Source organism: Falco punctatus (genome assembly GCF_963210335.1).
Source record: "Falco punctatus genome assembly, chromosome: 17".
Classification (NCBI taxonomy): Eukaryota; Metazoa; Chordata; class Aves; order Falconiformes; family Falconidae; genus Falco; species Falco punctatus.
Window position 1 is genome coordinate 5810472 of NC_137597.1, and position 27100 is coordinate 5837571.

General features: G+C 57.0%; 3 protein-coding genes and 1 long non-coding RNA gene across 6 annotated transcripts; 2 read left to right on the top strand and 2 right to left on the bottom strand.

The window, feature by feature from the left end:
* Positions 1-5135: 5135 nt before the first annotated feature.
* Positions 5136-9340, bottom strand: RAB7B (RAB7B, member RAS oncogene family). The gene is made up of 6 exons (XM_080367619.1): positions 9170-9340; positions 7623-7684; positions 7363-7489; positions 6864-7079; positions 6343-6468; positions 5136-5886 (listed from the first exon to the last, which is right to left on the bottom strand). The coding sequence occupies exons 1-6, from the start codon at positions 9179-9181 to the stop codon at positions 5806-5808; spliced, it is 624 nt and encodes a 207-aa protein (XP_080223745.1). The 5' UTR covers positions 9182-9340; the 3' UTR covers positions 5136-5805.
* Positions 9341-9364: 24 nt separating this feature from the next.
* LOC308054576 lies at positions 9365-10757 on the top strand. The gene is made up of 2 exons (XR_013924150.1): positions 9365-9710; positions 10507-10757. It is a non-coding gene; the product is annotated as an uncharacterized lncRNA (long non-coding RNA).
* On the bottom strand, positions 9717-16818 carry CTSE (cathepsin E). 2 transcript variants are annotated; one of them, XM_080367616.1, is made up of 8 exons: positions 16489-16818; positions 15578-15695; positions 14533-14651; positions 14241-14440; positions 13850-13972; positions 13612-13753; positions 13413-13511; positions 9717-13247 (listed from the first exon to the last, which is right to left on the bottom strand). In XM_080367616.1, the coding sequence occupies exons 1-8, from the start codon at positions 16606-16608 to the stop codon at positions 13083-13085; spliced, it is 1086 nt and encodes a 361-aa protein (XP_080223742.1). In that variant the 5' UTR covers positions 16609-16818; the 3' UTR covers positions 9717-13082. The 2 variants fall into 2 exon arrangements, with proteins under 2 accessions (XP_080223742.1, XP_080223741.1); XM_080367615.1 differs by lacking the exon at positions 16489-16818 and having other exon boundaries at positions 15578-16454.
* On the top strand, positions 16747-26996 carry RHEX (regulator of hemoglobinization and erythroid cell expansion). 2 transcript variants are annotated; one of them, XM_080367636.1, is made up of 6 exons: positions 16747-21558; positions 23765-23856; positions 24484-24572; positions 25438-25545; positions 25919-25980; positions 26325-26996. In XM_080367636.1, the coding sequence occupies exons 2-6, from the start codon at positions 23840-23842 to the stop codon at positions 26529-26531; spliced, it is 483 nt and encodes a 160-aa protein (XP_080223762.1). In that variant the 5' UTR covers positions 16747-21558; positions 23765-23839; the 3' UTR covers positions 26532-26996. The 2 variants fall into 2 exon arrangements, with proteins under 2 accessions (XP_080223762.1, XP_080223763.1); XM_080367637.1 differs by lacking the exon at positions 16747-21558 and adding an exon at positions 21567-22286.
* Positions 26997-27100: the final 104 nt, after the last annotated feature.

Here is a 27100-nt window from a genome sequence, read left to right on the forward strand (position 1 = left end):
CATGGGAGCCGGGGGCGTGTGGGTGGAAAGTGAACGAGGTCCTGGAGGAGCAGGAGCCATCGTGTTTGTAGGTTCATGGCTGCCTGCTCTGTGGCCTTGGGCAACTCATCAAGGCCAAAATGCTCAAACCTCAGTGACGGGAGATAAGCCATGAAATAAAACATCTCATTGTTGCGGCGCTGAGGTCGGTATCTTCTGAAGTACTCAGGTATTTAAAGTGAGGATGGCTGCGATGGAGGTCCTGTCACCCCTGGTTACAGAGATCAGGATCCAGCTTTTAGCTGGAAGAGCCAGCAGTCCACTTTGCCTTTTCCAGAAGTTTTGGGCAGGGTGTTGCCACGCTGCGCTGATGACTGGGCCCTGGTGGCACGAGGCCAGGAGCCAGCTCAGGCTGCCGGTCTGCCTTGAAAGAGTCAGCAGGCAGCGGGCATTTAAAGCTAAATAAATCATTTCAGGCCAGAGGGATGCAACGCTTGGGTGAAATCTGTTGGGAGCATGGTTCTCTGCTCTGAGCCTTGCCCAGGGCTTGGAGGGAGGCTGTAGCCCTGGGCCATGCATGCCCTGGCTCCTCATCTGGTCTGGCCACATCCCCAGGGACACTGGTGGCCTCATGCAGCTGGGCTTTGCAAGACCCAGTGGTGCAGCAGGAGGAAGCGTGTCTGCAACCTCCCTTGGGTCAGCACAAAAGTGGGTTAACCCAAAAGGCTGCAAGTCACCGCGGTTCACATCTGGCCATGCTCTGGGGAGCTGCTTGTTCCTGCAGGACAGTCCGGCTCATCTCAAGTGAAAAGCAAGTGAATTTGAGAGCAGGGAGCTCCTCATCGGGCAGCAGGTACACACCAGCAAGGGGGCTGAAGTGGGTCTTGCTCTCCAGGTGCAGATAGCACCAAAACTCCTTAGCGAAGACAGTGTTCACCCCTGCGCAAAGGGCCACATCCACCCCATGCTGAGCACCACTGCGTGCTTGATCCTCCCTCTGTCACCATCCAGCTGCCCACTGCTGTGGCATGGGGCTGGCGAGCCTGTGCCTGGCCCTGGGCTGGCCCTTTGCTCAGGGAGCAGTCCCAGTCCAGTGAAACCAGTCCTTCCCAGGCTGCTGGGAGTTGCTTTTGCTGCTGTCACTCCTGCCCGCACCCTACCTGTGGGTCTGGCCCACACATGGGACTCTCTCCACAGCACTCAGCATTTCTGGAGGGCGTTGCAAAATGCACATCAACTGCAACGAGGGGTGGAAAACCCTCCAAGCAGAGCAGTGCCCTAGCCAGTGCCCCACGGGACCGCGGTGCAGCCCCATGCCAGGCTGGCTGGAGCAACCCCACCTGTCCCAGCAGACGGCTGGCAGCAGAGTGCACTTTGCTGCTGTCCCACGTGCGGTGGGAAGGACGCCTGAGGCTCAGGCTTGCTGCTGACTTCAGCATGTACGTTAGCTGACTGGTAGACTGGCCACAGCCCCTAATCCTCTCTACGTGCTGGCTCGCAGCCCTGCCGCGTCCCCCGGCCCCACCGCTCGCAGCCCCTGGGGCTGGGCAGAGCCCTGTGGCCCCGCACAACCCCACACGTGGATGCTCACCACAGCTGGGACATGGTAACAAAAGCTCCCGTGTGATGGGTCTGAAGGAGAAGCATCGATATTTGCTGTGAGTAGGCGGACAAAGAAGCAGAGGGCGAGAGGATGGTGTCGGCTCCTGCCTGCCCGTGGTTAAAGCAGGGGCTGGCTGCGCAGCCCTGGCAGTTGTGGGCTGTGACAGTCACACAAGCCCCATCAGTGTCACCCACAACGGGCTCACTGCTGGTGGGTTGAGGTGGAATAATGGGGTAGTGATCGAGGAAACAAAGAATAGTCATTCAAATCATTAATAGCGTGAGCAGTGCTCATGTAAAGAGGTGCCAGTGTGCTGCGGGATGCTCCGGCGCTGCTCCGTGCCCAGCCATGGACACCAAACCCTTCGGGAAGGAGCCAGCGGTGCCCGGCACGGGGCTGGTGCTGCCGCACGCGAGAGGGACCAGGCACGGCCAGGCACGGCACACGCAGCCTGCAAAAACACTTGCTGACGCCCTCCAGATGCGGTTGCATACCTGCTGCCCGGTGGCACTAGAGGGCAGAGGTAAGGTTTTGCCTGATGCCATGATTTTATTTTTCATGTTTGAAAGTTTACCTGGAACTTTGAACCTCTGGGGTTTATCAGGTTTGCTTTTCGGACTAACATCTTGAAGTGGCTGAGACGCTGCATCACTCTCAATCCCAACTCCAGGTTAATAGGGCTTTAGAACAGGAAAACTTAATCTTTTAAAATCTGCTTTGCAGCTTTTTAAGCTACTTTCCAGTGCCTTTATTCTAATTATCACAAGTTTACTAAAAGAATTTAATTCTGCCCAGCACCAGGTGCCTCAGGCTGGGGCGGACGGATGCTGCTGCCTCTCCCTGGACTGCTGGGACGTGTTTGCAGCAGGAGCCGCTGGGGAGCCGCTGTCTGTCGGCCCCACAGAGCTGGTTTGCAATGCAAATCCCCAGGCTCTAACCAGACTCCCACACCTGGAACCAGTCAGAACTCAGCCAGTCTGGTTACACGAGATAAAATGGAGCGCACGCTGCATTTGTAGGGCACATGGGATGGTGGAGGGTGGAAGGGCTTTCAGGAGTAATTAAACCCCAGAAGCACTGAAGCAAACCGCAGCTGGGAGGGAAGGATTTAGGGTGAGTGTCAGGTACTAATTCTGCAAATACCGAGGGGAGCTTTTCTGTACATGCCAACGATGGTTTCTGTTCGGTGGTCAGCATCCTCAGGCTGGCGTTTTACTGATTTTTGCGCATCGTGTCAATCAGTGAATGAGAACCTGTAAAGGCAGAGGTGCAGCCTGGCTGTGCTGGCCAAGCCGAGTGAAGCGCAGAGCCCGGCATCGCGGCTGGAAAGCATCTCTGACTTCTTTAATACAACAGTGTGGGGTAGGACAGCGGGAGGGTGAGAGCTCCAGTTGATTTGGTTTCTTGACTCTCACCATGGGCCAGGCCCTCTGCCGAGGTGAGCTGATACCACTGGCTGCACAGGAACTCACTGACTCACACAAGGCAAATATTTTTCCCTTTGATTTTCACCCTGAGAAAATCTTGAGCTGACCTTGTTAATCCCATGCGTTACAAACCTCCCCCTGTCCTTTATCAAGTGTCGGCCATGGGATAGTATTACCAGCTTAGCACCTCTGGCCGCTCCTGCCAGCATCCTGCCTGGCACAGTGCCACCCCATTCAGTCTCCTGGTCCTCCTGGAAGGAGGATTCCTGGGGTGATCCTGACTGTCCCAGAGCTGCCAGCCTGACAGGATCACGCCAGGAGGGATGGAGGGAAAAGAAAAGCTGGACAGTTGCAGTCAGCTCCAGCGTAGTGCTGCACATCTGCCAGGTGCATTAGCTGGGATCTCCGTAGGGTGGTGATGTCATTCGAGATCCTGTCAGCTCCAAGGTTGCAAGCTTCTATGTAGACTTAATTCCTGTCTGGAATGATGCTCTGTGGCTGGCACAAAGTGCTCAGGCCCTGCTGTCCTCCAGCCCCCTCAGTCTGAGCCCAGCATCTCGCAGCCTAAACAAGGGCTCTGGAGTGAGCTGTACCTGCAGTCAAAGGTCTGACCCCAGCTCAGCCGGGTGCTGCGACATGCTCCTGGCCGTGCCTTGCCAGGACAGCCCCGTCTGCAGGTGGACCCCGAGCCAAGCCTGCAGCTCCCGCCTGGCTCTGGCTCCTGCTGCTCACAGGCTCCGGCACCTGCAGCAGCCCTGGGCACACGCCAGCAGCCACTCAGCCCCAGCCGAGGGAGCAGCTGCTCCGCTGAGTGCGTTTATTTGACCTGCTCAGCTCTGGGTGTCCAGATCCTGCTTGCTGGAATAAAACAGATCAAGTTTGCATCTGCCCCCAGCACCGAGAGCTGCTGGAGAAAGGATGTAATTAGAAACAATATTCCCATTGACACGGATGGTGCTTGACACGCACGGTCCAAACAGACGGAGCACGCTGGGTGATGCTCAGCCCAGAGCTGTGCTGGGGTGGGGGCTGTGCAGTGCCGGGTGTGAGGGGGGGCCAGGCAGGCTGCAGAGCCTGGCCAGGGCTGGGGCTGCACAGCCAGCACTGGGGACGTACCGTTGTCCAGCTGCCTGGGGGATACAGGGGGAAAGGGCACGCAGAGCTCGGGGAGGAAATAGTTAATGCCCCTCTCCTCCCAATATTAAGGGACAAAATCTCTCCCCGGCCTGGTGCCCAAATAAACAGGCTGAGCATTGCGTAAAGAGGAGGGTGGGAACACCTACGTGCCTTTCCAGAGACCGGCAGGCTAATCACAGCGCTGTGCCCCTGTGCCCGCCGTGCCGAGCCCTCGCTCAGGATTTGCCCTGCCTGCAGGCACCTGCCAGCCCCGTGCCCTGCCACTGCCACAGGTGGGTGCTGTCCCCAGCCGCTGTCCCAGCCCGGTGGCCCTGGGTGGGGGTGAGCTGCCCGTGGAAAGGTCTGGGCAATGCCAGGGCAGAGCCCCCACAGCCCTTGGGAAGCTCTGGGTGACCACGGCGGTTGGTGTGGATGGGTCTGGAGGAGGGTGGTGAGAGGGTGGGAGGTCCCATGGAGACCCATAGGGCAGGGTACCCAGCTGGGGGTCTCCCTGTGTCCATCCAGCCCTGCAGCTCTGCAGCGAGTGGGGTGCTGCAGCCCCCAGGGGTGCGGCTCCCAAGACCACGGGGAAGGTGGCACATGACGGCCATGGCCACCGCGCCAGCAGCCCCAGCCTGTGCCTTGACACATCTTCCCAAAGGTGCCCGAGCCAGAACAGGATGGATGCAAGAAGGGAAGCAGGTGCTGGTCTCTGCTCCCAGTGGGCTCCCTCTGCCGACAGCCACCTCGGCCAGGCCCCCACGCCACTGCTGCACACCCACTTTGAATGATGCCCCAGACACCTTCTCCCTCCTCTGACCCAAAATTTGCACTGGAAAAAAAATCTGCCCCCAAAATTCATGATCCTGCCCCAAGAAGCTGGCACAGGCTCAGAGCTGCTGGCCTCGCTGGAGGGAAGCGTGGAGCACAGCCCATGGCACAGCATGAGTCCCGTGCCCCAACCCAAGCCACCTGCTTGAACCACAAGAGCATTTTGTGACACACACATATATATAAATAAAAATGAAATATTTAATTTCCTTTTTTTAAAAAAGGAATCCCTGACAAAGTGCTTTACTGAGGATCCTCACCAGTGAGGCAGGAGGTGGAAGGTGTTTACAGGGAGTGTGCATGACAGCAGGGGAAACTGAGGCACAGAATGGCTACGTCCACAGTGGCTCACCCTGGCAGGGGACCCGGCTGCTCTCAGACTTGTGCCGTGGCCACCAGCCCCACTTCTCCCCCCAGGACAGCCCATACACACCACGAGCACTGTGAGTGCCACGGGGCCACCAGTCCGTGTACCGGGAAGGTTCACCAAGGTCATGGTCTCTGGAAAGGCTTCAGGAGCACTGCCCAGCTCCCTGGCACTGTCACCGCAGGGGGATCACCCGCTCAGGTGCCAGACGGCAGTGGATTGAGGGGGCTGGGGCCACCGTGACCACGATTTGGGAGGCTGCTGGTTTGGGAGAGCAGCTCCGGAGACATGGGAAGCAGTGAGCCCCGGGCTGTGCGGCCGGCTGGCCCTGGCACGTCGAGCGGTGGCCGTCCTGCACCCTGGCTTGGCCAGCCCCTGTGGCCGGGCAGGGGGCACAGACCCCCCGGGCAGGGCTCCAGCCTCTGGTTGTGGGGTCCAGCACGCCTGGGCCATGCATGCGCTGGACAGCCTGGAGCACGGAATCAGCAGCAGCTCTTCTTGGGCTTGTCGTTGGGAGTGAGTTTGATGGAGTCGGTTAAATAACTCTCAAAAATTCCTTTATACTGGAAAAAAACAGAGAAGAGATGGAGCGAGTGGCATCAGCCCAGAGCCAGCCTGAGTGGACCAAAGGACTGGGAGCACAGGTTCAGTCCCGATTTGTGATAAAAGACAAAATCCAAGGAGAAAACGTCCAGCTCAGCCAAGGAGTGAGGCCACCCCGCTTGCTTGGCGTGGGGACACGAAGGTCCCCATGGGCTGGCCACTAGAGGACAGTGCTGGCGCACCGTGGGGAAGAGAAATGGCAAGTCTTACTCTTTTCTAAAAAACTGGTTTAAGATCCATTTAAAGAATTGAAACACTGACGCTTTTTCCTGGGGCTTTCCTACACGTTATAAACCGAAGCTATCCCAGCTCGGCGGGTGGGCTGGGGGTTCTGTCAGATCAGCTCCCCGGGCTGAATCCGGCTCCCACCCAAATCCCTGCTGCGGGCACGGAGCTGGTGCAGGAGTGATGCTCACCGTTGTTAACGCCTGCTTCGCGAGGGTCTCGAAAGCCTCTGCGACGTTGATGTTGTTCTTGGCACTGACTTCAAAATAAGGGATGTCTTTCTCCTTGCACCAGGCTGAAGCGATTTCCTTGGGTACCTGCGGGAAAAGCGGCTGGAGCCAGAGCGCAGCACTGCGCGGGGCTGCCCGTAGCTGCGGGGGTGGTGGTGGAGGGGACGGAGGGGACCCTCCTCACCCACCCAGGCACTGCTGGGTGAGGGCAGGATGCTGGCAGTGCAGGCAGCTGAGATGCTTAAAATTCCTGCTGCCTTCAGTAGGGACAGTCTCTGTGCCGAGGGTGGCGTGGGGGTTGCTGCTTATGCTCTCCGAGAGGCATGGAGGGGGCGGCAGCACTGGGTGCCCAGCAGCGCCCTGGCTGGGAGCCCTGGATTTCGTGTGAGCAGAGGAAGAAGGCTGGTTCTGCCAGCGGTGGATCAGCACTCGTACGCTTGTTGGGGCACAAAGGCACCCCGCTTTCTCTCCTCCGCCCTTACCTGCCGATCACAGAGGTCTATTTTGTTCCCCAGCACGACCATGGGGAAATCATGCTCCCTTGGAATGACCTTCTCCAGAAAGTCATCTCTCCAGTTGTCCAGGGATTCAAAGGACTCCCTGTCGGTCACGTCGAAGGCCAGCATGCAGCCATCTGAGCCTTTGTAAAAGGTTGACACCATGGATCGGAATCGCTCCTGTCCCCCTGTGTCCCAGATCTAGGGCAGAGAAGGGCATGGGTACAGACACACGACACGAGCGGCATGGGTGTTTGCAGCCCTGGGCTCTGCCAAGCTCAGGGGACCAGCTTCAGGGAGTGCTGAGCCCCCAAAACTCATGTGGGATTTCAGTGTAGTTCAGGGATGCTCAGGGCTGCTGCCAGTCAGGCCCTGCAAATCCAGCCCCGCACCCCAGGACACCCGTAGGGACAGCAGGACGTGGTGGGACACACGTGCCTGCGGGATCGGGACAGGGACCCCGAGCAGTCTCAGCCCTGCTCACCTGCAGTTTCAGGGGGGTGTTGTCCACCGCGAGGACTTTGGTCAGGATGCTGGCGCCCAGCGTGGTGCGGTAATCCTCGTAAAACGTCTTGTGCACGTACTGGTGCAGGAGGGAGGTTTTGCCCACGCTGGTGGGAGGGAAGGGAGGTGCGTCAGGCTTCGCAGCCGGGCAGTCACAGCAAGGACGGGGCTGCACACCCACAGGCTCCCAGGCCAGTGCACACGTGGGGCTCTGCTCCCCTCACCAGCGCCGCTCCTTACCCCAGAGCTCCTATGATAATTATCTTCAGGTCCACCTTCTTGCTGGCATCCATGGACGGGCCCTGTGGGATGAGGGGGTCACCCAGCTGCAGGGATGGGACCAGCTCCTGGCGAGCCCCGTGGTGCTGGCGGAGGTGCGGGAACAGCCGCTGGCCCCCCACAGCCTCTCCCCACTCCCACCCCGGCCAGCCCAGGGCCCTGTCTGCCACCACGTCTGCACCGTGCCAGCACCGTGTCCATGCCATGTCAGCACTGTGTCCGCACCGTGCCAGCACCGTGTCCACACTGTGCCAACACCACGTCTGCACCATGCCAGCACCGTGTCCATGCCATGTCAGCACTGTGTCCGCACCGTGCCAGCACCGTGTCCACACTGTGCCAACACCACGTCTGCACCATGCCAGCACCGTGTCCGTGCCATGTCAGCACTGTGTCCGCACCGTGCCAGCGCTGCGTCCATGCCGTGCCAGCACCGTGTCCATGCCATGTCAGCACTGTGTCCGTGCCATGCCAGCACCACATCCATGCCGTGCCAGCACTACGTCTGTGCTGTGTCAGCACGGTGTCTGCGCTGTGCCAGCACCGTGCCAGCACCATGTCTGTGCCATGCCAGCACCACATCCATGCCATGCCAGCACCATGTCTGTGCCAGCACCCTGCTGCGCTCGTGTCCTGGCGGTGGTGGGTGTAGACACCCCCGTGCCGAGCCCAGCCCACATCACTGCCTGGCACTGGCTCCCCAGGTGTCAGTGCACGTCCGGACATGCCACTGCGCCGCACCAAATCATCACCATTTAAAGCTGCTGTGAGCAACTTCCCTGCCTCTCCCTCTAAAGTGCAGCCCCTCCTCCCAAACCTGGCCCACACCGGGGGGGTCTGGGGAAAATTATGTTTATTAAAGATTGCAGCCGGATGGACTTTCTTGGGTGCCCCAAGCACAGCCCAGGGATGCCACCCAGCCTGGGAGCACCCCAAAAGGCTCCCTGCAGGCTGCGTCCCCAACATGTCCTGCTGTCCCCACGTGCTCTGTGCCTGGCCATCCCCAGGCAGGAGCCCTGGGCACCTCCAGCAGACCCTCTCCCCAGGCAGGGACAAGCATCCCCCGGCGGTCTCAGCAGCCCTGTCTGCCTGGCAGCGTCAGGCTCTGCTCCGGCCAAGGCGCAGATGGAAACACTTACTGACAGCCTCATCCCTGCATTTTTCACCGATGCGCTGGCCAGCCCCGCACCGCTCCCCTCGGCTCATCCCCCCCCTGCCAGGGTGGCTCTCGGCCGTGGGGACCAGGGTCTCCCACCCCCCTCTGTCACCCCAGCCCAGCCGCGGGCATCATCCTTGGCACAGGCAGAGCCTCGTGTCTCAGCACGCACAAACTTTCCAGTCCTTTGCCAGCGCCGGCATGCTTTCTCAGGAGCCAGGCGGTTTAAAACTCAAAATGGAGTTTCCCAACCTTTTGTGCCCGCCGGCTGCTGCTCCGGGGGTCCCCTGCTCGGCCATGGTGCCAACCACAGCCCCGGGGGGGCAGAGGGGATGGAGGGCAGCGCACTCACCTGCCGGGGCATCCGTCTGCCGGCTGGCCAAGGCTCTCGCTCCGCTCCAGGCGGCGTCCCGGGGAGGGGAGAGGCGAGAGAGGAGGATCCAGGAGAGGCTGCCCGGCCCTGGCGCTGCTTCCCTCCTGCCTGCCCCGCGAAGGCTGCGGGCCCCGTGCCGTGACATCAGCAGAAAGGGGCCGAGATCCTGCCGGAGCGGGGAGAGGAGCCACTGGCGGCACTGGGGTGTCACGGCACTTCCCTCGGTCTGAGAGCGGAAAGAGAACGAGCTTCCCCTCCTCCGCTGGGGTTTGGGATTGACTTTGGGCTTCTCCTCTCACTCGGAGTCATCCAGACCCCTTTACCCACCCCCCGGGACCCCTTCTCTATGCTCCTGCTGGGGTATTTATTTAGAACTGAGAACAAAAGCCCAGCCGGGCTATCGGCAGCATCCCCGGGGCTGTGGGAACCACCCTGGACTTTGCTCGGGCAGCTCCGATGGCGTGGGATGGGATAAGCGGCTTTGGGAGCTGGAGACAGAGCAGGGATGGCAGCAGGCGAGGTGGGGCTGGGGGGTCGGTCAGAGGGGGGGAGCGGAGGGGCAGGGGCGGCTTGGAGGGGGCTGTGGGCTCTGCGTAGCTTTGTCTCCTTTTGCAGGCGGGAGAGGGGCAGGGTGGGAAGCAGGAGCATTTGCAGCCCCGCGGTACTCCATGCCACATCCCTGCAACCCCCAGTCCTTAGGGGCTCCCACCAAGCACCCACGGCCAACACCAGCACCCCACAAGCACTCTAAAAGGAGGGGACCGTGTCAGGATGGGAAACCCCATAACCAGAGCTGGTGGCATCTCCTGGAGGATGTGTTTAGCCGGCAAGTGGGATTTCAGGGATCTTAGCTGCCACCATGGAGCAACCGAGGAAGCCTCTGGCCATTTCTCCGAGCATCAGGCTAGTGGCCGTGGCTGTCTGGCATGGGAAAACCTGCTAGCCACGGCTGCAAAGCTGTTCTTCCCACCATGCAAGGGCAGGTCCTGGGCTTTTGCCAAGCATTCGATAGGATTTGGGATTTGCACTAGGAGTGGGGTGTCCCCCCCATCTGTGACACCTCCTGGCTCCCTCAACCTGAACAACTGTTGGTGGCCTCGGAGGGACCTCATGTCCAGGCACAGGGTCCCTCCAAAGCCACCTGCTTTTGCTTTTCCACTGGCTGCCCGCTTTTGTAGATTTTTTTCCTCTGTAGACATCCCTTATGGGATCTCAGGGAAGACGCTGCACTCAGCAGGAGGAACCGTTCTCCTCCTCATTCCCAGGTGTAATTTTAGGACCTGTCTGGCCAGAAAAATCTGTTTTTCCCCCCACAGGGCAGGCACTGGGAGGAGCTGGGATGCGGCAGGAGGAGCACCCGAGCCAGTTCTCACCAGCGGTGGGTAAGAGGCTGATGTTTCCCTGGAGCAGGTCTCTCCTAACCCATTTTCAGCCTATTTTCATCGTGCTGCCTCACCTTTGCCCTTGCAGGGAGACTTTGTTGCCCAGCCTGCTCTCTGACTACTTCTGCCCTCATTCTTCTCCACGTGTCCCCCCAGGCCTGGTGGGATGGAGGTTGCTCACTCAATCAGATGATCAGTGCCTCTCCATGCCAGTGGAGATGGGGCTTGTGGTTGCATTGCTACAGCTGATGCCTGCAACCACTTCTGCTTTCGGGCAGGAGGGGCCATACCCATCAAGGCATGCAGCCCAGGCACAGCACCAGCTCCGGCTTTTGTTTCATTTCACAAGAAAAGGGATTTTCCCAAAGCTCCTGCTCTCCTCGCTGCTCCTGGCGTGAGCTTTGCCCTGGGTGAAGGCAGTGGGAGTGGTGGTGATGGCCAGGTGGAGGTGATGGCCAAGATGTTGCTCAGCAGTTCCTGCAACTACAGCTACAACCCAGTCCTGATTGCTTCACTGAGTCAGCACTTCTGAGGAAAAAGAGTGGGGTTCGTGCCCTGTGACTATGAGGAAGATGTCACAGCTGAGAGACAACGAAACACAGGCTGGGGACTGCCACATCCAGAGGAAAGGCTTGCGTGGACAAGGAGAGGACAGGCTGTTCCCTGCGGCAAGGCTCACAGGGCAGGGAGAGTGAGGGAAGGGGAAGAAAGCAAAAGGCATCCAAGTGACCAAACTGTTCCCTACGGCTGTTTGGCACCTCTGCTCCCCGGGGGCCAGTGGGAGTCAGGTTGCTCCCTATTGGGATGCTCAATATTGGCTGGAGCAACATCCCTGGAACATCTGCTGTGTGTGGGGAGGAGGGCTGGCGAGGACCCCTCAAAACGTGCCAGGAAGGCACGGGATGCTCTGGTGAACCCAAGAGCCCATGGCACTGGAGAAATCTTGGTTAAGTCCAGGCTGGACCACCTCTCGCTGCATTCGGGGGCTACTGGGTGGTCCCTTATCATGCTGGGGAAGCTGTATGCTCCTCTGCCTACGGCTGCAGTGATGGGTGGGTGCCCAGCAGCGCCTTGGCATGGTGAGAGTTAAGCTGGAAGAGGGAGAGGAGACCTTTGTCCAGCTGCCCTGGCATCTTATCTGCGCTGAGCCTGGGGAAGGTGCAGCTGAGGTGAAGTCAATACAGGAACCAGTTACAGGAGGCATATGCTGGTCAGTGGCACAATCAGTGTTTCTGAGTAAGGCAGGTAATTTTTTTCATTGCAGGCGACAAGTTTACAACTGAATTTTCCAACACTCTCAGACCCAGCCCTGAAGTCTGCTCAGATCTGGGAAAGCTGCAGCAGGAGCAAAGCCTGGCCCCGGCTGCGGGGACCCAGGCACCTCGATGCCAGCCCACTGCAGGGCCCCACGTCAGCGTCAGCGAGGAGAGCTGGGCGAAGGCGCGGATAAAAATAACTCTTCGCTGCGCTTCCCTTTCTCACAGCCTTCCATGCCTGTCTTGGGATGCATCACGCATGAGCCATGATTGCTCATGCTTTCTCCCACATCCCTTGCACCGTCAGCAAGTCACACACGCTACAGTGACTCACAGGGACCCCCAGGGCCAGCAGCCCCCCACGGCCCCCCAGACCCCCATCCTCTGAGCCAGCCCAGCCCACAGCCGCTGGCCGCAGCCTGCCAGCTGGTTTGCCCTCTCTCGCTTCCAGCACTCACCAACCATAGATTCTTTGCAAGTGCCCAGGGATCAAAGCCCAATTCACTGGAAACCACCGGTTGTTCCGGGAGTTTTGCGGCACAGAAAGATCCCCAGTGTCTCCCCAGTCCCCTCGTTACCTTCTCGTTACCCAGCATCAGCTCAGGCTGCTGAAGCAACACATTTGCCCAGTGAACTCGCTGCTCCCCAGCCCCTGCCCTGCCCTCCGGCTCGGCGGAGAGCTCGGGGATGCCCACAGCCGCCGCAGGGGACTTTCTGCTCTACCTGGACAAAGTGTCCTCTTCTGCCCCTGTGGAAATCTCAGCTAAGGACCACAGAGGCTGACCTTTCGGATCCAGTGCTGCCCATCTCCTGCACCACCAAGGCTCCCTCCAGAGCGGGGAAGCTGCGGTGACACCGGGCTGTGCCGTGGGTGCACCGAGGCTTTTAGCTGGCCGGGGAGGAGGGCAGGGGATGGGGAAGGAGGATTTATTGCTCTGGTGCAACCCAGCCGAGATCTGCGGGGCTGCTGCTGCTGCACTGATTCCGACATGAGCATGGCAGGTTTTGTTTTATTAAAGCTTTTATTGACCTGTGTTTAAAAGAGACTCTACAAAGCAGATTACAGAGCTGCTCACGGCATTTTTATATCAATTATGAAATAGCTTCCTGGCATGGACCGAACTTCTCCTGGGCTCTTTGGGTGCCTTCATCACCTCCAGGGACACTGATGCAGCTGTGAGGTGACCCTGCCCTGCCCAAAGGCAGCAGCCCGGTGGCTCCTGTTCCACTCCTGCCCCATGGGATGCCACAGCCCTACGGGACGGCGGGGGCCAACCCCACCCGGTTATTTCCACGGTCAAAGACGGAGTAAAACTGACGGATAAAAACGTCGCCCAAAATCCAGAAGGGTCCGGCGGGAGGGGCGATGTCCAGGCCCTGGAAGCCACTACTGCAGAAGGCTGTGCCAGCATACTTGTCCTGGGGAAAGGAACAGTGCAAAGTTGGGGACGAACCCAAGAGCCTTGTGCACATGGGAACAGGCAGGAATGGTGCCTGCGGGTCCCGTGCATGAAGCAGTGTGGCTTGTCACCCTCTGGGACATGCGGCTCTGGGCCACCTGTGTCTCCAGAGCCACTGCCGTACCGTGAGGGTGTAAGCCTGGGCGGCGAGGGTGTAGGGGACCCCGTTGATGGTGAAGGTCACGTCAGGCATCATGCCGAGGTTGTTGCAGTCCACGGCATACTGCAAAACAGCCAGGTGGCTCGGCAGTGGTCGAGCTCCCTCCCAGTGAGGTGGGGGTCTCAGGGCTTTGCCCCCCTCCTCTCCCCACCCTCAGTCTCACCTCTCCATCCACAGGGGTGGCACCAATATAGTTCTGCAATTTTTTTATATCCTTGGTAGGACCTGTGATGAGTGACGTCCCGGTGTCCACGATGGCCTGGCAGCTGTTCATGCAGAAAACCACTGTCCCGTTCAGCTGGATGCTGGAGGAGAAGGAAAGAGAGAAGGACCAGGAGGGACTTGTCCTGATGATCTTCTGCCCCAGCCCAGCACTTCCCTCCCTGACCAGCACCACTCACTTGTCCAGCTGGATCTGCCAGTACCCTTGCTGGGTGACCGGCACCCAGTTCAAGGTCCCCATGAAGCGGGAAGGGTCAAAGCCACCAAAGATCACCTCTCCTCCCAGGGGGGATTCGGGGTTCCTGGAGGGAAGAGGAGGAGACCTGAGGGATTGTCTCCCTCTTGCATCGCACATCGCATTTTAAAGGGGTGGATTTATACCCACTCGCTTCCCACAAATGCTTAGGGTCATTCGCTTTCTTCTAAGGCCTGAGCTCTGCAATGCTCCCCATGGTACCAAAAACCCCCTTTACTATGTCAGTAAAACATCTTTATTTTAGCGGCCCCTCCTGTTCCTTAAAAGCAATGCCTGAGTCTAAGCAACATCCCAGAGCAAAGCCGTGTCCGTACTTGCCCAGGTAGAAGGAGAACATGGGCAGCTCCACCAGATTTTGTGCCATCATGTTGTCAAAGACGGGGGTGACCCCATCTACAGCCAACGAGGGGTAAGCCAGCCCCAGGATCCCATCAAAACTGACATCCAGGAAGGTTTTTCCTGGCTCGCTGACACTCTCTGCAAACTGCTGGTTGCTCACGGTGAGACCCTCAATCTGCGGGGAGGAGGAGGTTTGACAGTGATGCTGAGCCTGTAGGCAAGTCCCAGGCACGTTACCCAGAGCAGGAGAAACCAAAGATGACTCACGACTACTTGGTCAGATCCAATGATGCCCGTCAAGCTGCCGGTGCCGTACTCGATGGAGAAGGGGGTCCCTACCGCCTGGTACGTGCTGGACTGGACTGGCTGAAACTGTTTGTGTGCAGCTGGGGAGGGAGATGGGAGCCGTCAGCAGAAACGCTGTTTATCTGCACGGCCACGGATGCCACCACGGTTGGTGACAGCGACTGGCCTCGAAGCTGTGTGGCATCATTGCAATGCCTGTGTCAGGGGCACGCTGCCGAGGGAAGGTGCTGCTCATGAGACGGTGAGGCACGCTGGTGTTTTGAGGAGGGGTAAAACTTATCCCGTTTCAACGCGCCTGAAAGGTGCGAGGGTTGTGAAGGGGAGCGGGGTCAGCGTGTGCGACATTTCTGCGAGACCTGAAGATCAGTGTTAGGGACAGAAGCAGCCCCGCAGGTGCTGCTGTATGCAGCTGTTTTCCCCAGCCCACCTTGGGTTGTGGTGGAAGCACCGGAGGAGCCCTGGGGCTGCTCAGAGATGCTCCAGGTCCCCGGGCAGCCGAGCTGGAGTCACCGGGGCTGGCTGATCCCCAACAGCACCAACAATCTCGGTGCTTGTCACCCACCGAGCCCCCGGGCAGACAGCCTGGAGCTGCGCCCTGCTCTCTGTGCCCGCCTTGTTCTTGCCACCCTGCCTTTTTCTGACAAGCTATATTATGTGCTATTATCTTTGCTTGTTTGTTTAAAGGCTCTCCCATAAGAATGGCCTAAAGAGCGTGTCCGATATCTCCCGCAGGCTGATGGTGCTGGGTCCTGGTGGTGTGATCGCCACCTGTGCCTGAGCAAACAAACCCGCCGAGGCTCCCCGCGCTTGCTGCCCCCCAGATTGCTGTATCTGTGTGGACCTCGGAGGGCTCAGCTGGGCGGAGAGGTCCTCCCCAGCTCTCCGGGCTGTGTGTGCTGCTGACCCCATGGTCAGCATGACCCCATGCTGACACCCCCGGGGGTCACCCAGGGTCCCATCGCTGCCAGCCGGGGGGCACATGGCTGGTCGGGGGGCCCCTACTCACCACAGGCTTTGCTGACGCAGTAGATGGATGGCACCCAGAGGTTGGAGGAGCCCGTGTCAAACACCACGGTGAAGTTCTGGGGGGGGGTCCCAATGGAGATCTGCCCAAAATACTCCAGCTGGCAGAGAGCGGAGAGGAGACCACCGTTAGCTGTCGGAACGCCGAGGAATGCCTGTGCTGGTGGTCTGCAGAGAGCTGGTGGGGTTCGGTGCGGGGGGTGGCTGGCATGGGGGCAGTGTCTGATAGGACACAGACGCATCATGCCAGGTGGAATAAAAGAGCCAAATATTTAAGGAACAATAAGGCAAGTTGAGAACAAAAGGCAGGACAGTGGGGGCAGGCACCATCCTCTTCCTGTGGGGTGCAACGGGAAAGCTGGGCCCCAAGGGGACCCTCATCACTGGGATTCATACAGTGGCAGGGGCTTTGGGGACAGGACTGTCATGCTGCTGGGGAGTGGGATGAGCCTGGGGAATGGGATGAGCCTGGGGAATGGGATGAGCCTGGGGAATACCCTCCCCCTCTGGCTCTGGGTCCTTTGGGGTGGGGTTTCCCCTGATGCGTGCGATACGTGCGAGTTTTGGAAGAAATCTGTGTCCCCGCCGTGTGCCCGAGAGCACTGTGGGCTCGGGGAGGGCAGCGGGCAGGAGAGGGCTGGCAGCGCTGGCAGCACCGGCCATGAATGCGCCGCCTTGTCCCCTCTCATCATCGCATTCCCGGGAACAAAGGGCCAGGCAGGCAGCGAGCCCTGGCACGCTGGGCACGGGCTGCAGGCGTGCTCCGTGAGCAGCCGTGGGCTTCGTGGGAAGCACTTGGGCACTGGGGACCACTCGCAAACGAGTGCGTTCAGGGTGCCTGCGGCACACTGCTGGGACTCAGCACCCCCCGGTCCTCAGTGCCGCCCTGCTTACGTCCAGGTAGCTGATGAGGGGCTCGTTGGCCTCCTTGAAGACGTTGCAGTCCTCGGTGTACTCGATCATGTCGAGCTTGTGGGCTTTGCAGAAGTGGGAGAACTGCCCGTGGTCCCGCATCACCTTCCGCAGGGAGCGCTGCCGCACCAGGGTCACCCTGGGGGAGCAAGGGTCCTGGTCACCCACCGGGGCTGCGGGCGCTGCAAGTGTCCTGCGGTTCCCATGTCCACCCTGAGGGTCCCAGCACCACCAGGATGCAGGTCCACAGCCTGCTTCCCCGCATCCCCCACCACAGTGCTTCCTAGCCAAGGCACAGCAAAATGGGGGGGGGGGCGTTGATCTGTTTTCAGAGACAGCAGGTCAGGGCACAGCTGGCAGGCAGCGATGGGGCGGGCAGGAGCTCAACATGACTGATGGAAAAGGACCTTCAGGCTGGGAGAGGGGACCGAGGCCAAGGTGAATTCATGCGTTTGCCCTGTCTGCTTGCACAGACCTCAGCTGTGAATGGCAGCTCATCCTGCAAACCTCTCTGCAGCCTGCTGCTGCTGCTGGGGTCTGCAAACCTCTCCTCTGACGGGGTCTGCAAACCTCTCCTCTGACGGGGTCTGCAAACCTCTCTGCAGCCTGCTGCTGCTGCTGGGGTCTGCAAAGCTCTCCTCTGACGGGGTCTGCAAACGTCTCCTCTGACGGGGTCTGCAAACCTCTCCTCTGATGGGGTCTGCAAACCTCTCTGCAGCCTGCTGCTGCTGCTAGCGTCTACAAACCTCTCCTCTGATGGGGTCTGCAAACCTCTCTGCAGCCCACTGCCACTGGTGGGGTCTGCCCGGAGGGATGGAGATGGCCGCAGAGCCGATGGGAGCAGACCAGCAACCACCGCATGGTCCCCGCACTCGGTGCAGCCGCAGGGTGTCTGTGCCGGGGCAGCTCAGCTCTGCCCCATCATCGCTGCCACGCTCAACGCTGGCAGGACCCTGGGAGCAAAGCCCCCCCCCCAAGAACCCAGGGAGCTGGGCTGCACCATGGGGACCCCCTTACCTTTTCAAGCTGCTGGCCAGGGAGAAGCAGAGCATGGCGAGGAGGAAGAGACGCTTCATGTTGGCGTCTCGGTGGCAGCGCTGGCCTCGGCTGGGCTCTGCCGGTGTGGGTAGTGCTGCGGCGTTGTTCTTATACCAACAGGTACACCCTCGCCCCGGCGTAGCAGCGCCGCGATAACACCCCTTTCAATGTCAACACAGGGCTTTGGCAGTTGAAATGAATCACGGGCCACATCCCAGGCGAGGCAGAGCAAGCGCCCTGGGGTCAAGTTTGTTTTTATGGGTGGGGGGCTGGTGGTGACAGAGCAGGGCATGCGTGGGGACCTGCCGGGTGCTGGGCAGGGGGCTGTGCCGGCTGCTTTTGGGGGCAGCAAAGGTCCCACAGTAGGAGCAGAATGTGGTCTCCATCCCAGTGCCAGCCCGTTATCCACTGGAAATCACCTGGCTGGGCTGAGCCAGGGCAGCCCCCCCAGATGCTACATGGGGGCTTTGCTTTGCCCCTCAGCTGCCCCACAGGTCCTGCCCACAGCCATGGGGTGCCCCACGCCCCGACAGCTGCAGGGGGGATGCGGGAAAGGGATGTGCTGGCAGCATTGGGCAGCTGCCGAGCAAACTTTAAAAGAAAAAGACTAATTAGCTGTGATGAACTGCTTGGGAATCTGTAACTTTCCCTTTTAAATAGTGGTCAAGCACCATCAAAGCCTGGTCAAGAAGAAGTTGCAGCAGTTACACATCGCTTTACAGCCACTGATGGGCTCTTCCCCGGTGGCTGACTTTTGTTAACACAGGATGGCCGTCTCATTAAGCCTCTGAATGCAAATAAAAAATGCTAACGAACAAATAAAACCTTCAGATATGGAAGGGAGGTGCATTGGGGGAGGCGAGGGCTTTCTTGCTGCCAGCATCTCTCAGACACACGGCTGAAGGCTTGTGATGATGCTGTGTCATCTCTGTGGTGCTTTTCCATGTTTATGGCCCTGTAATAAGCGGGGACGGGTGCCACAAAGGGAGATGTTCTACCTAGCGAGCGCCGTTCAGGTAATTAATGGGGTTTCTACCCTTAGCGCTGTGCTGATCAATTTTCCATTCATCCTGGCTAGTCTATTTTATCTAATTAAAGTCCTCGCCCTGGGAAATTAAAGTCCTTGTCTGTGGGGCACAGGTACCAGCAGGGCCGTGAGCCCAACGTGGCCACATGCGACTAATTCCACTAATGGGAACGGCTGAGAAAGAGCCGAGTCGCGGCTCCTGGTAGGGGGAGTCTCGTGTCTCCATCCCTGGGAGATGCTGCCAGGCTTCTCCTCTCCCTGCCTCTGCAAGGAGCTTAAGCTTAAAAAAATCTTATCCAAGGTTTCTGCGGTGTGAGCGTGGAGACATGGGACACGGCAGAGTCAATGCTGATGGCAGATGCGGCTGTTTTATCCAAGTCAAATGCAAATTCCCTGCATTTCCCTATGCCCAGGTTGGGAGCTGCGGTATTTTTTACTGAGTGGCTTTTATATAAAGTTATCATCTATTTCCCTTTTAAGATGCGGTTTAATGTACCGGCCTCCCTTCTTGTCCTAATCATATATTCATAGAAGGAATTAAAAAAAAAAAACAACCAGCTTCCGAAAAGAAAAGCACTCCCAGCAAGTGCCAGATCAGCCAAAAGCAGCAAGTCGATTGTTACAGACATGGTTTATAACCCGAAAATCCTGTAAGAAAATCCAGCCTGAAGGGTCATTTGGCTTCTGAGATAAACGTGAGTGTGAGCTGTAGTACAGACAAGCCAAATACTTTAAGCAAAATAGTTTATTTAGTGGAAAAGAACCCAAATTGGATCATCATAATCTGCAAACTCGTGACAGTAGATTCAGTGTTAAAATGTGAAGATGAAAGAAATGAAGAGGCCAAGCCTTTCGTTTAGAAATTTTTGAAGTTAAGCAAATTTATTTCTACTTTCATTTAGCTATTTTAAAAGTAATTTTAAAATCCAAACTCTTAAAGGGAAATCAAAAGTTTTATACCTAGCTGAGCAAAATGGCTTTTCCCCTCTTTCTTTCAGGAGCCAATGCAAGACTGAGCAATATTTGTCCAGAAAATTGGGAAAAAAGGCTTTGCTTCATACATCCTTCCAGCTGCACCTTGATGTTTGAAATACACTTTATGTGTTATAAATGTACCGATATACGATGCCTCTCACCTCAGCTGGGGTCTGCCATGGTGCTGCCCATCCCTGCCCGGCGCTGCCCATCCTCCGGCTCCTGCGGCATGACGGCACCTCCCGGCACACTGGGGACAGCCCAGAGTGAGGGAGCCAAACGTACAGAATTATTTATAAGACTGGGAGCCTTTGAATCCGTCTTGTTAATAAAACAGCAGAAAAAAGGCTTGCGTTCGGTAGAAATGTAATGAGAGGTGACTGCCAGCCACTGGAACGTCCCAAGTCTTGTAAGTTAATATAGCTTCTATAGGGTCGTGTATCGCTCCAGGCAGCAGCTGTCATAAAGTGCATCTTACCCCGTCCAGCTTTGCATCCGTGCCCTCAGATACGTTAGAAATAGGTTACTTATAGGCACCTCATGCGGAAAGCATACCCCTCACCAGTTCGGCGTGCGGCGCTTTACTCATTTTAAGTAATCTGGTTTCAGGCTAAAAATATGTTATCTGTGTTCTTTCTTCGTATTTCCTTTAGTTTAGCCACTTCCACAATTAGCTTTGACTGATTCGAATCGCACCCAAGTAGCATTTTCTGAAAAGCCTTTTTTTTTTCTCTGTCAAATGCTTTTTCCACCTGTTAATCTGTTTGTACATCACTGAACACTTGAAGGACTGAAACCCTGCAATGGCAAACTTTGACTTCAAAAAAAACCCATAAAAAGCCAAGCAAGCTTCAGCTCAGTCCTCACCTGTGTCACAGAAGCGGTGGGTGAAGCAGGACCAAGCCCCCTGGGATGGAGCAGGGGGATGATGTGGTGCTCATGGTCCCAGGGGGTGGGGGAGATGTGGGCAGCTCGCAGCGGGGACCTGGCAGGGGACCCCAACTCGTGATGCAGCTCCTGGGGGCGAACCCCGACAGTGCCTGGCAACTGGGGGTACGTAGGGCTTCTCAGGAGCCCGTCTGCTCTTTGTCTTTATGAAGTTGGGGGGATTTGCTGAGATGCTGGGGTGTTATCCCCCTGGGAGAGGATTGCTATGGGAACGTGGGGGTGGCGGACATGTTTAAACACCAGTGGGCACCGTCCCCATGAGCCAGGGACCCTGTGAGAAGTGGGGTCCCTCTGCTCCCTGCCCATCTCCTGCCAGCAAAGAAGCACAAGAGAGGTCGGGCTGTGGCAGGGCACCTCCAGCACCAGATAATACGTGATGCCGCAAGTTGTAACTGACCAGAAAATTTTCCCAAAAAACAGGCAGGTGGAGGCCCATTCACCCCCAGCAGGCACCGAGCCATGCCAGGCTCTGCCACCATGTCCCTTATGATTTAAAATGTTTTGCCCCTCTAGAAGACTTTTACTTGGAAGCACCCAGAGCACTTTTTGGGTGGCAGCTGAATTGCTGTGGGCTGAGCCGGCCACGCTGCCGCTGGTCAGGGCTCTCTGCCCTCAGGGATGCTTTGCTCCAAGGAAGCTCAGCTGCATCTCAGCACAAAGATGCTGGAGGATGGAGTGAGAGGGAGAAATGCCCGGGAGAGAGGGATACAGTGATCAGCTCCTGGGATAGACGGATATACTCCTGTGATAGAGGGATACGCTTCTGCCCTGGAGCAGAAATGGCCACAGAACAGCACAGAAACACCCAAATATATTTAAATGAGCCAGTTGACAGAGAGGAAGCGTCATGGAGCCTCATGTGGGCTTGTTCCTGCCATCACCATCGGGGTAGAGCGAGACCGCATCCGGCACCGAGCTGGCAAGCCCTTCTTCCCTGCCGGACCCCTCCAGCTGCACGGCCACCGAAAATGCTGCCAAAACATCCTTAACTCCGGCTCCCTCCAAGGCCCTGGCTGCTCCAGTCCTGCAGGAGAGGGAAGGTGCAGAAAGCTCTGGTCTCCCAGGTAAAACGTGGCTGGATATTGCGCTCCATCGACGGGATGACTTGGGAAGCAGCGGGGTTGTTCATCAGGGCGAGAGCTGGGTTTGGTGTCTGCGTCTGAAGGATGCCTGCAGGGATGTGTCACCGCCAGCCCGAGCTTTAGCCTTAACCTGGGGCAGCAAAGCTGGACTCCAACAGGATTAAAATAATTTGAGGCATTTCCACAATTTTGCTTACCTTTAGACGTAGGGTAGACATCTTGAATTTACTAGTCGGTAACCAGCCGAGTAGGAGCTTTTTACAAGCCTTGATTGATTTCAATAAGGCGTTTTGCTTGAGAAAGGGTTAATATCTTGGGGGCTGGAGGCGGGGGGGAGGCTCACAGCAAATTACCTGGCACACCAAAAAAGTACATGCTGCCAGCATCTTACTAGTTGTTATCTTCAAAATAGACATTTCAATACGCGTATGCATATCATCTCTTCGATCTGGCCGTACCCCATCTCAGCAAAGAAGCTGCCTGCTACTGATATTTGGATTCGGGTCTTCTTTTGCAATTTCCTTTTGAACAGCTCATTTTTCAGATTGTTATCTGCCGCAGCAGCGTCTCCCGCCCCACAGTAGGAAATGAGCCATTTAAGAATGACAGCCGGCTGAGAAGGATATTGGGGGACAGAGCAGTTCAATAAGGGAGGGGGAAAATTCCGGCAAGAAACGGACTTTTAGCTTGGCAGTGGCCAGCCTGGTGGGGTAAGTGGAATTCCACAGGAGATTGGGGAGCTTATCGTAAAAAGCTTTTGATGAATTACTCTTAGAAATGTGTCATAGAGGAAATTATAGAATCTGGTCCATAGGACAGGTGATGCCTTTGCTCTAACTATCTATCTATCTATCAGCCTATCAATCGTATTATTATGGCTCCTTTAATCATCGTATCAAAGCTTTAGTTGCAAATATCTCCTCATGTTAGCCATATATGATTAATAAGTATATAGGCACTGAGTGAAAATGTGAAGCGCCTTTTTGCAACTGAAAGCTCACAAAACGAGTGTCCTCAGTTGCTGTCCCTTATTGTAAATCTCTTCAGGATCCTGGCCGAAAGCCCCAAGCCAAGGGGCCCAGTTCAGGTGTGTGTGTTTTCTGATTATGTGCCTTAAGTCTCCTGAACTTCAATAGGATTTAAGCGCTCACCTGGAATTAAATCCGAGGTGTTCCAAATGCAGAGGTGGTGAAGGGCCCCTGAACTTTCTGTCTGGATCTTGACTGATGCAAGAGCTTGACACCAAACCCGTGTCCTTCTTTTGGTTACTTTCTTCTATGGGTTGGGGTTTTTTTTCCGGATTAGAATTATCAAGTATTTTTTTGTGGGTTTTAAAGAAAAAGAAAAAAAAAAAAAAAGAAATGTGAGAGAGGATTAAAGAAAGAAGAGTAAATTTCAGTTCTTGTTACTATCAGCACCCCGGTGGAGCCCAGAAGCTCCAGGCATGTTGCAGGTACACCAGGGTGGTATATGGAACCATTAAGCTCAGTGGTAACGGCAGGGAGAGCCTGTGGCGATGAGAGATGCTCGCCCGCACGGTAGGAGCCTCCCGCAGAGGGAAGGCTGGGTACTTTTATTTTAGCTCCACGATGTCAGACCGCTGCTTTCAAATTGATGTGGAGCAGCATGAAGCCCAGTGGTGATACTGGAAAATCAAAGACAAAACTCTCTAATGCCTGATTTTGAGTGTTCGACAGCATTTCGGTGCCAAATGTGGAGGGATAGGTTCCACCCAACATGCACACCGACTTTGTTCGTGGTTCATCTTTATAGGGCCGATCTACACATATTAGTGGCATTTTGAGAAACTATTAGCATACTCATTACAGTTCAAAAAACTACTTATGTCTGTGCGCTATGTTACATGTGGTGTAACGGGTCGAGGGATTGGGAGATCTTCCTCCTTTCTTCTTAATCATCATCTTCCTTTTCTTCTCATCCTTTTCATGACCTTCTCTTCTCCTGGCCCTGTTTCAGCACTCTTGGCTCATGTCTTGGTTTCGGACCGGTTCTTATCTCCTTAGTAGCTAGACTACACATTGCAGTGTTCTACTAGTAGCTAAACTACATAGCGCAGCGTCGTGCAGCTCGGTAACGTCACGGATACATTAGTTGTAACATTTACGGTTAAGCACACTGCCAAAATTCCTCCGGTGTCAATGGGACCATTTTGGTTGATTGTCACCAGGGCCGGCTGCCTCTCCCTGTGCCCCCTGAGCCCTCCCGCGCTCCGCTGGGCACCACCGGGACACCTCCAGGGAGGATGAGCGCTTGCGAGTGGTGAGTACAGCACCCCGGGCTCAGGAGCCGCCGGCAGCCCTTGGTGCCCCCCTGCAGCAAGGGAAGCACCCTAAGGTGGGAGGATGACGGCTGCTACGGGGGGCACCTTTCGGCGAAGGCTCCCAGCCCTCGGGGATGCCGTGCCACGTGCCCCGGAGCGGTGGTAGAGCACAGGGATGCTGCAGCCCCCATGGCTGCTGGCACCGCGCCTGCTTCTCGCTGTGCTGAGGGCAATTGCGTGTCATCACTGGACGGCCCCGCTGAGCAGACACGCAGGTGCAGGGCTTGGAAAGGGCTTGTGGTTCTGGCAGGAGCCATATTTGCAGCTTCAACCCTGCAGCACAACCCCGCTGGCAACGAGGCTTTGCAAAACCCTTCTTACGGTGGGCACCCAAAACAAAACCAAAAACAAACCAAAAAAAAAAGTGCAAGGAGCGCTAGTTATTTTTGAAAATGAAACCCCAGATTTTCAGGCACATTGCCTTAAAGACAAAAACCAAACCCCGATACTGTACCAGCAAACCTTGGTCTAAAACGTGCTTTGAAGCAATGGCAAACGGTACCTGAAAGACTCAAAATAGTTCGGTGATGTCTTTCACTTAGACAAAATATTTTTCTCTTGTTCAGGTGGGTGCTTGTTACCATCTCAGCTGTCACCTTGATCCTATATGCTCTTCTTTTGCTGACACTTTACATCATGCTCAGCAGGAAAATAGGTAATTTTCTGTCTGGTCGCTGTACCTGTCACGCTCCTCGTTCTCGCTCCCAATCGTCCAGCTTGGTGAGAAGCATTTGCCCAACGCTTCAGCATCCCCCGGTTCGTAAAGCACAACCGTGTCCCTGCTCTGGGTCCGCTTCTCGCTCCCGCTCTGGGGAGCAGCCAGTGCTGCTGCGGAGCCCATGTGGGGTGAGCATGGGAGCTGGGCCCCCCCAGCGACCCGCTGGACCCCCAGGTGGGCTGGGCACCAGCGTGGGACCATGGCAGGGACTGACCCCCAGCATCGCCGCGCTGTGCTGGGGCCAGGCTGCGGCCGGGGGGGCTGCCCCATAGCGCTGTGTGAGCAGCTGTAACGGTGTGGGCAGTACCGGACAGGGCTATACAGCCTTTTGTTGTTTCAAAAACATTTTCTTTTTATTGCTTTTGTTAGTAAGGTGGTGGAAAAACACCATCAGAATCCGTTTGCAAAATATTCATTCAGACGACGCTACAGCTGCCAGCAGGGAAGCTCTCACGCAGCACTGCTGCCCACGTTTGTGCAGAAAGAAGCTCTGCTCAGCCCCACGGGTCAAACTAATTTCGAACTTGCATGGGAAGAGGCCCAGATGCCGTGATTTAACACTGGAGTCGTTCATCATTGGAGAATAGCACGTGCACTTAACCATCTCGCTAATTGAATTGATAGATACTTGCCCGCTCCAATACATAATAAGGATGACTGCTGTGCCAGCGGCTCGTGTGGCTTTGCTGTGGGGCAGCGCTGAGGGTCGGGGGTGGGTGGGGGTGTGGGGCATGGGGCGTGTGGGGTGTCGGACACCTCCATCCCGGCTGGAGCGGGATGCTAACCTGCCTCTTGGTTGCAGCCAGCCACTCCTGCAGCCAGCAGGCGAGCAGCAGCCCTGCAGCGCAGCCCTGGCCGCCCGCCCCCCCTTCGGCGGCGGGGCAGGGAGTGCACACACCAGCCTATGCAGGTAAGGGCACCCTGTGCCAGCCACGTTCGGTGCTGGCACATGGCTCTAAGTGCCTGGTATTGCATTTGGGCAATACTCGCTTCCTTAACCAGCTGTGGAGACCCTCGTCTGGTGGCCTTGGGGCGGGAGAGGGAGCGAGTGGTGGGGCAAAGGGTGAGCACAACAGCCGCTGGCGATTCCAGCTGCCTCCTGCCTCCCCTGGGCTTTCCCTGCCCAGTTCCCACCAGGGGGATGGAGAAGGCAGGGATCACACTGATGCGTCTTGGATTTTCAATTTTCAGCCTTGAGTGCATTTGCTTTTTTTCCCCTTTTTCTTTCCCCACCTTTAACTCCCCCAAGTAGCGATGGAGGTGATAACACTTCTGGTTTTTAGGGAGCCATGACACATCTTCAGAGACCTCGGAGGACTCGGACAGCAGCCCCTCCTGCCCGCAGGTACGGCCGCAGGGACCCAGCCGTCACCGAAAGCAACCCCAGCCACTGCAGCGGAGGTGCTGGCGCTGCCGGCACAGCCTCTGCCCAGCTCCAGACCCACAGAGCAGCAGCAAGGGGGCAGATGCACGGGACTGTACCGAAATACCAGCGGTGGGGCTAGGGTGGGGGCTGTCACCCCTTACGCAGCGTTGCCTACTCAGAGGGAAGCATCCCCCGGTGCCAGGGAGCCCTCTGGGCACAAGCCAGGCACCCGGAACGGCTGCACGCCCTCCCGGGGGTTCAAGGGCAAAGCCACCCCGGGTGGATGCTTGTGCCTGACCTGGGGTTTGTTCCTGCTTCTGCAGGGCTCTCACTCCGAAGAAAACCTCAATTACACGTCCCTGGTCTTCCCGGGGAAAGGCTGCATGCCAGGCTGCGCCGCGGACTACGAGAACATGAAGACGGGGGCAGACTATGTCAATGTGGACCCAAAGAAGAAGAAAGCAGATTTCTGGCCCTGCTCCAGCCCTGTGGCATCCAAGTCGATCAAGTACACTGAGGTGAAGCTGTGACAGCCGGGATGCTGCTGGCAGGGTTTCGGGTCAGACTGCTACCAGCACGGGGGGATGGCTAAAGACCCCCGCAGCCACACGGCCAGGGCTTCCCCTTCGCCTCGCCTCCGTCAGCGCCTGGCACGGGCTGATGCTGGCCAGCTTTTATTCCTTGTCACATGTCAACCCACCGATACAATTTGCTTGGTATTTTACTTAAATACATCACTGTTCCTGAAGGCTGCTGAGCGTGGGATGGCGCAGGGAAGCGTTCCTCCTGCCCAGGCTGAAATGTGCTCTCCGGTTTTGTGTGATGGCCCTTTCTCTCATTTCATGAAAGCAAATGAAACATCCCCCCCTGCCCTTCAGGATGTAGTCTGTGGAGGGAAATGTAGCGGTCTTCAAAACATCCACCCAAACAGGCTGGCATCTCCTCTGAATGACACTTTCTTTGCTGATCGCTGTCATAAAATCCGTTTAAATCCAGCTCCTTCACCAGCTTGGCTCTCGCTGCCTGACAAGCCCTGATTCATCACCCTCCCCTGCACACCTTTTCCTTCGAGGCTCAAAGTCTTCCAAGCCCTCGTTGC

Bases quoted from the DNA above. Each gene is read 5' to 3' on its own strand.
- RAB7B (XM_080367619.1), bottom strand. The intron at 7,080-7,362 runs GTGAGCAGGGCT...TCTCTGCCCTAG, and splicing joins ACACCCCCCTGAAACTGCAG to ATCTGGGACACAGGGGGACA. The intron at 6,469-6,863 runs GTAAGGGCGGAG...CTTTTCCCGCAG, and splicing joins TAGACCTCTGTGATCGGCAG to GTACCCAAGGAAATCGCTTC.
- CTSE (XM_080367615.1), bottom strand. From the start codon at position 15,839: ATGATGCGTCTGTGTCCTATCAGACACTGCCCCCATGCCAGCCACCCC. The intron at 14,652-15,577 runs GTGAGTAGGGGC...CTCCCTCCCCAG, and splicing joins CTGCGTCAGCAAAGCCTGTG to CTGCACACAAACAGTTTCAG. The intron at 14,441-14,532 runs GTGAGTCATCTT...TCCTCCCCGCAG, and splicing joins TTGGATCTGACCAAGTAGTC to ATTGAGGGTCTCACCGTGAG.
- RHEX (XM_080367636.1), top strand. The intron at 24,573-25,437 runs GTAATTTTCTGT...TCTTGGTTGCAG, and splicing joins CATGCTCAGCAGGAAAATAG to CCAGCCACTCCTGCAGCCAG. The intron at 25,546-25,918 runs GTAAGGGCACCC...TCTGGTTTTTAG, and splicing joins GCACACACCAGCCTATGCAG to GGAGCCATGACACATCTTCA.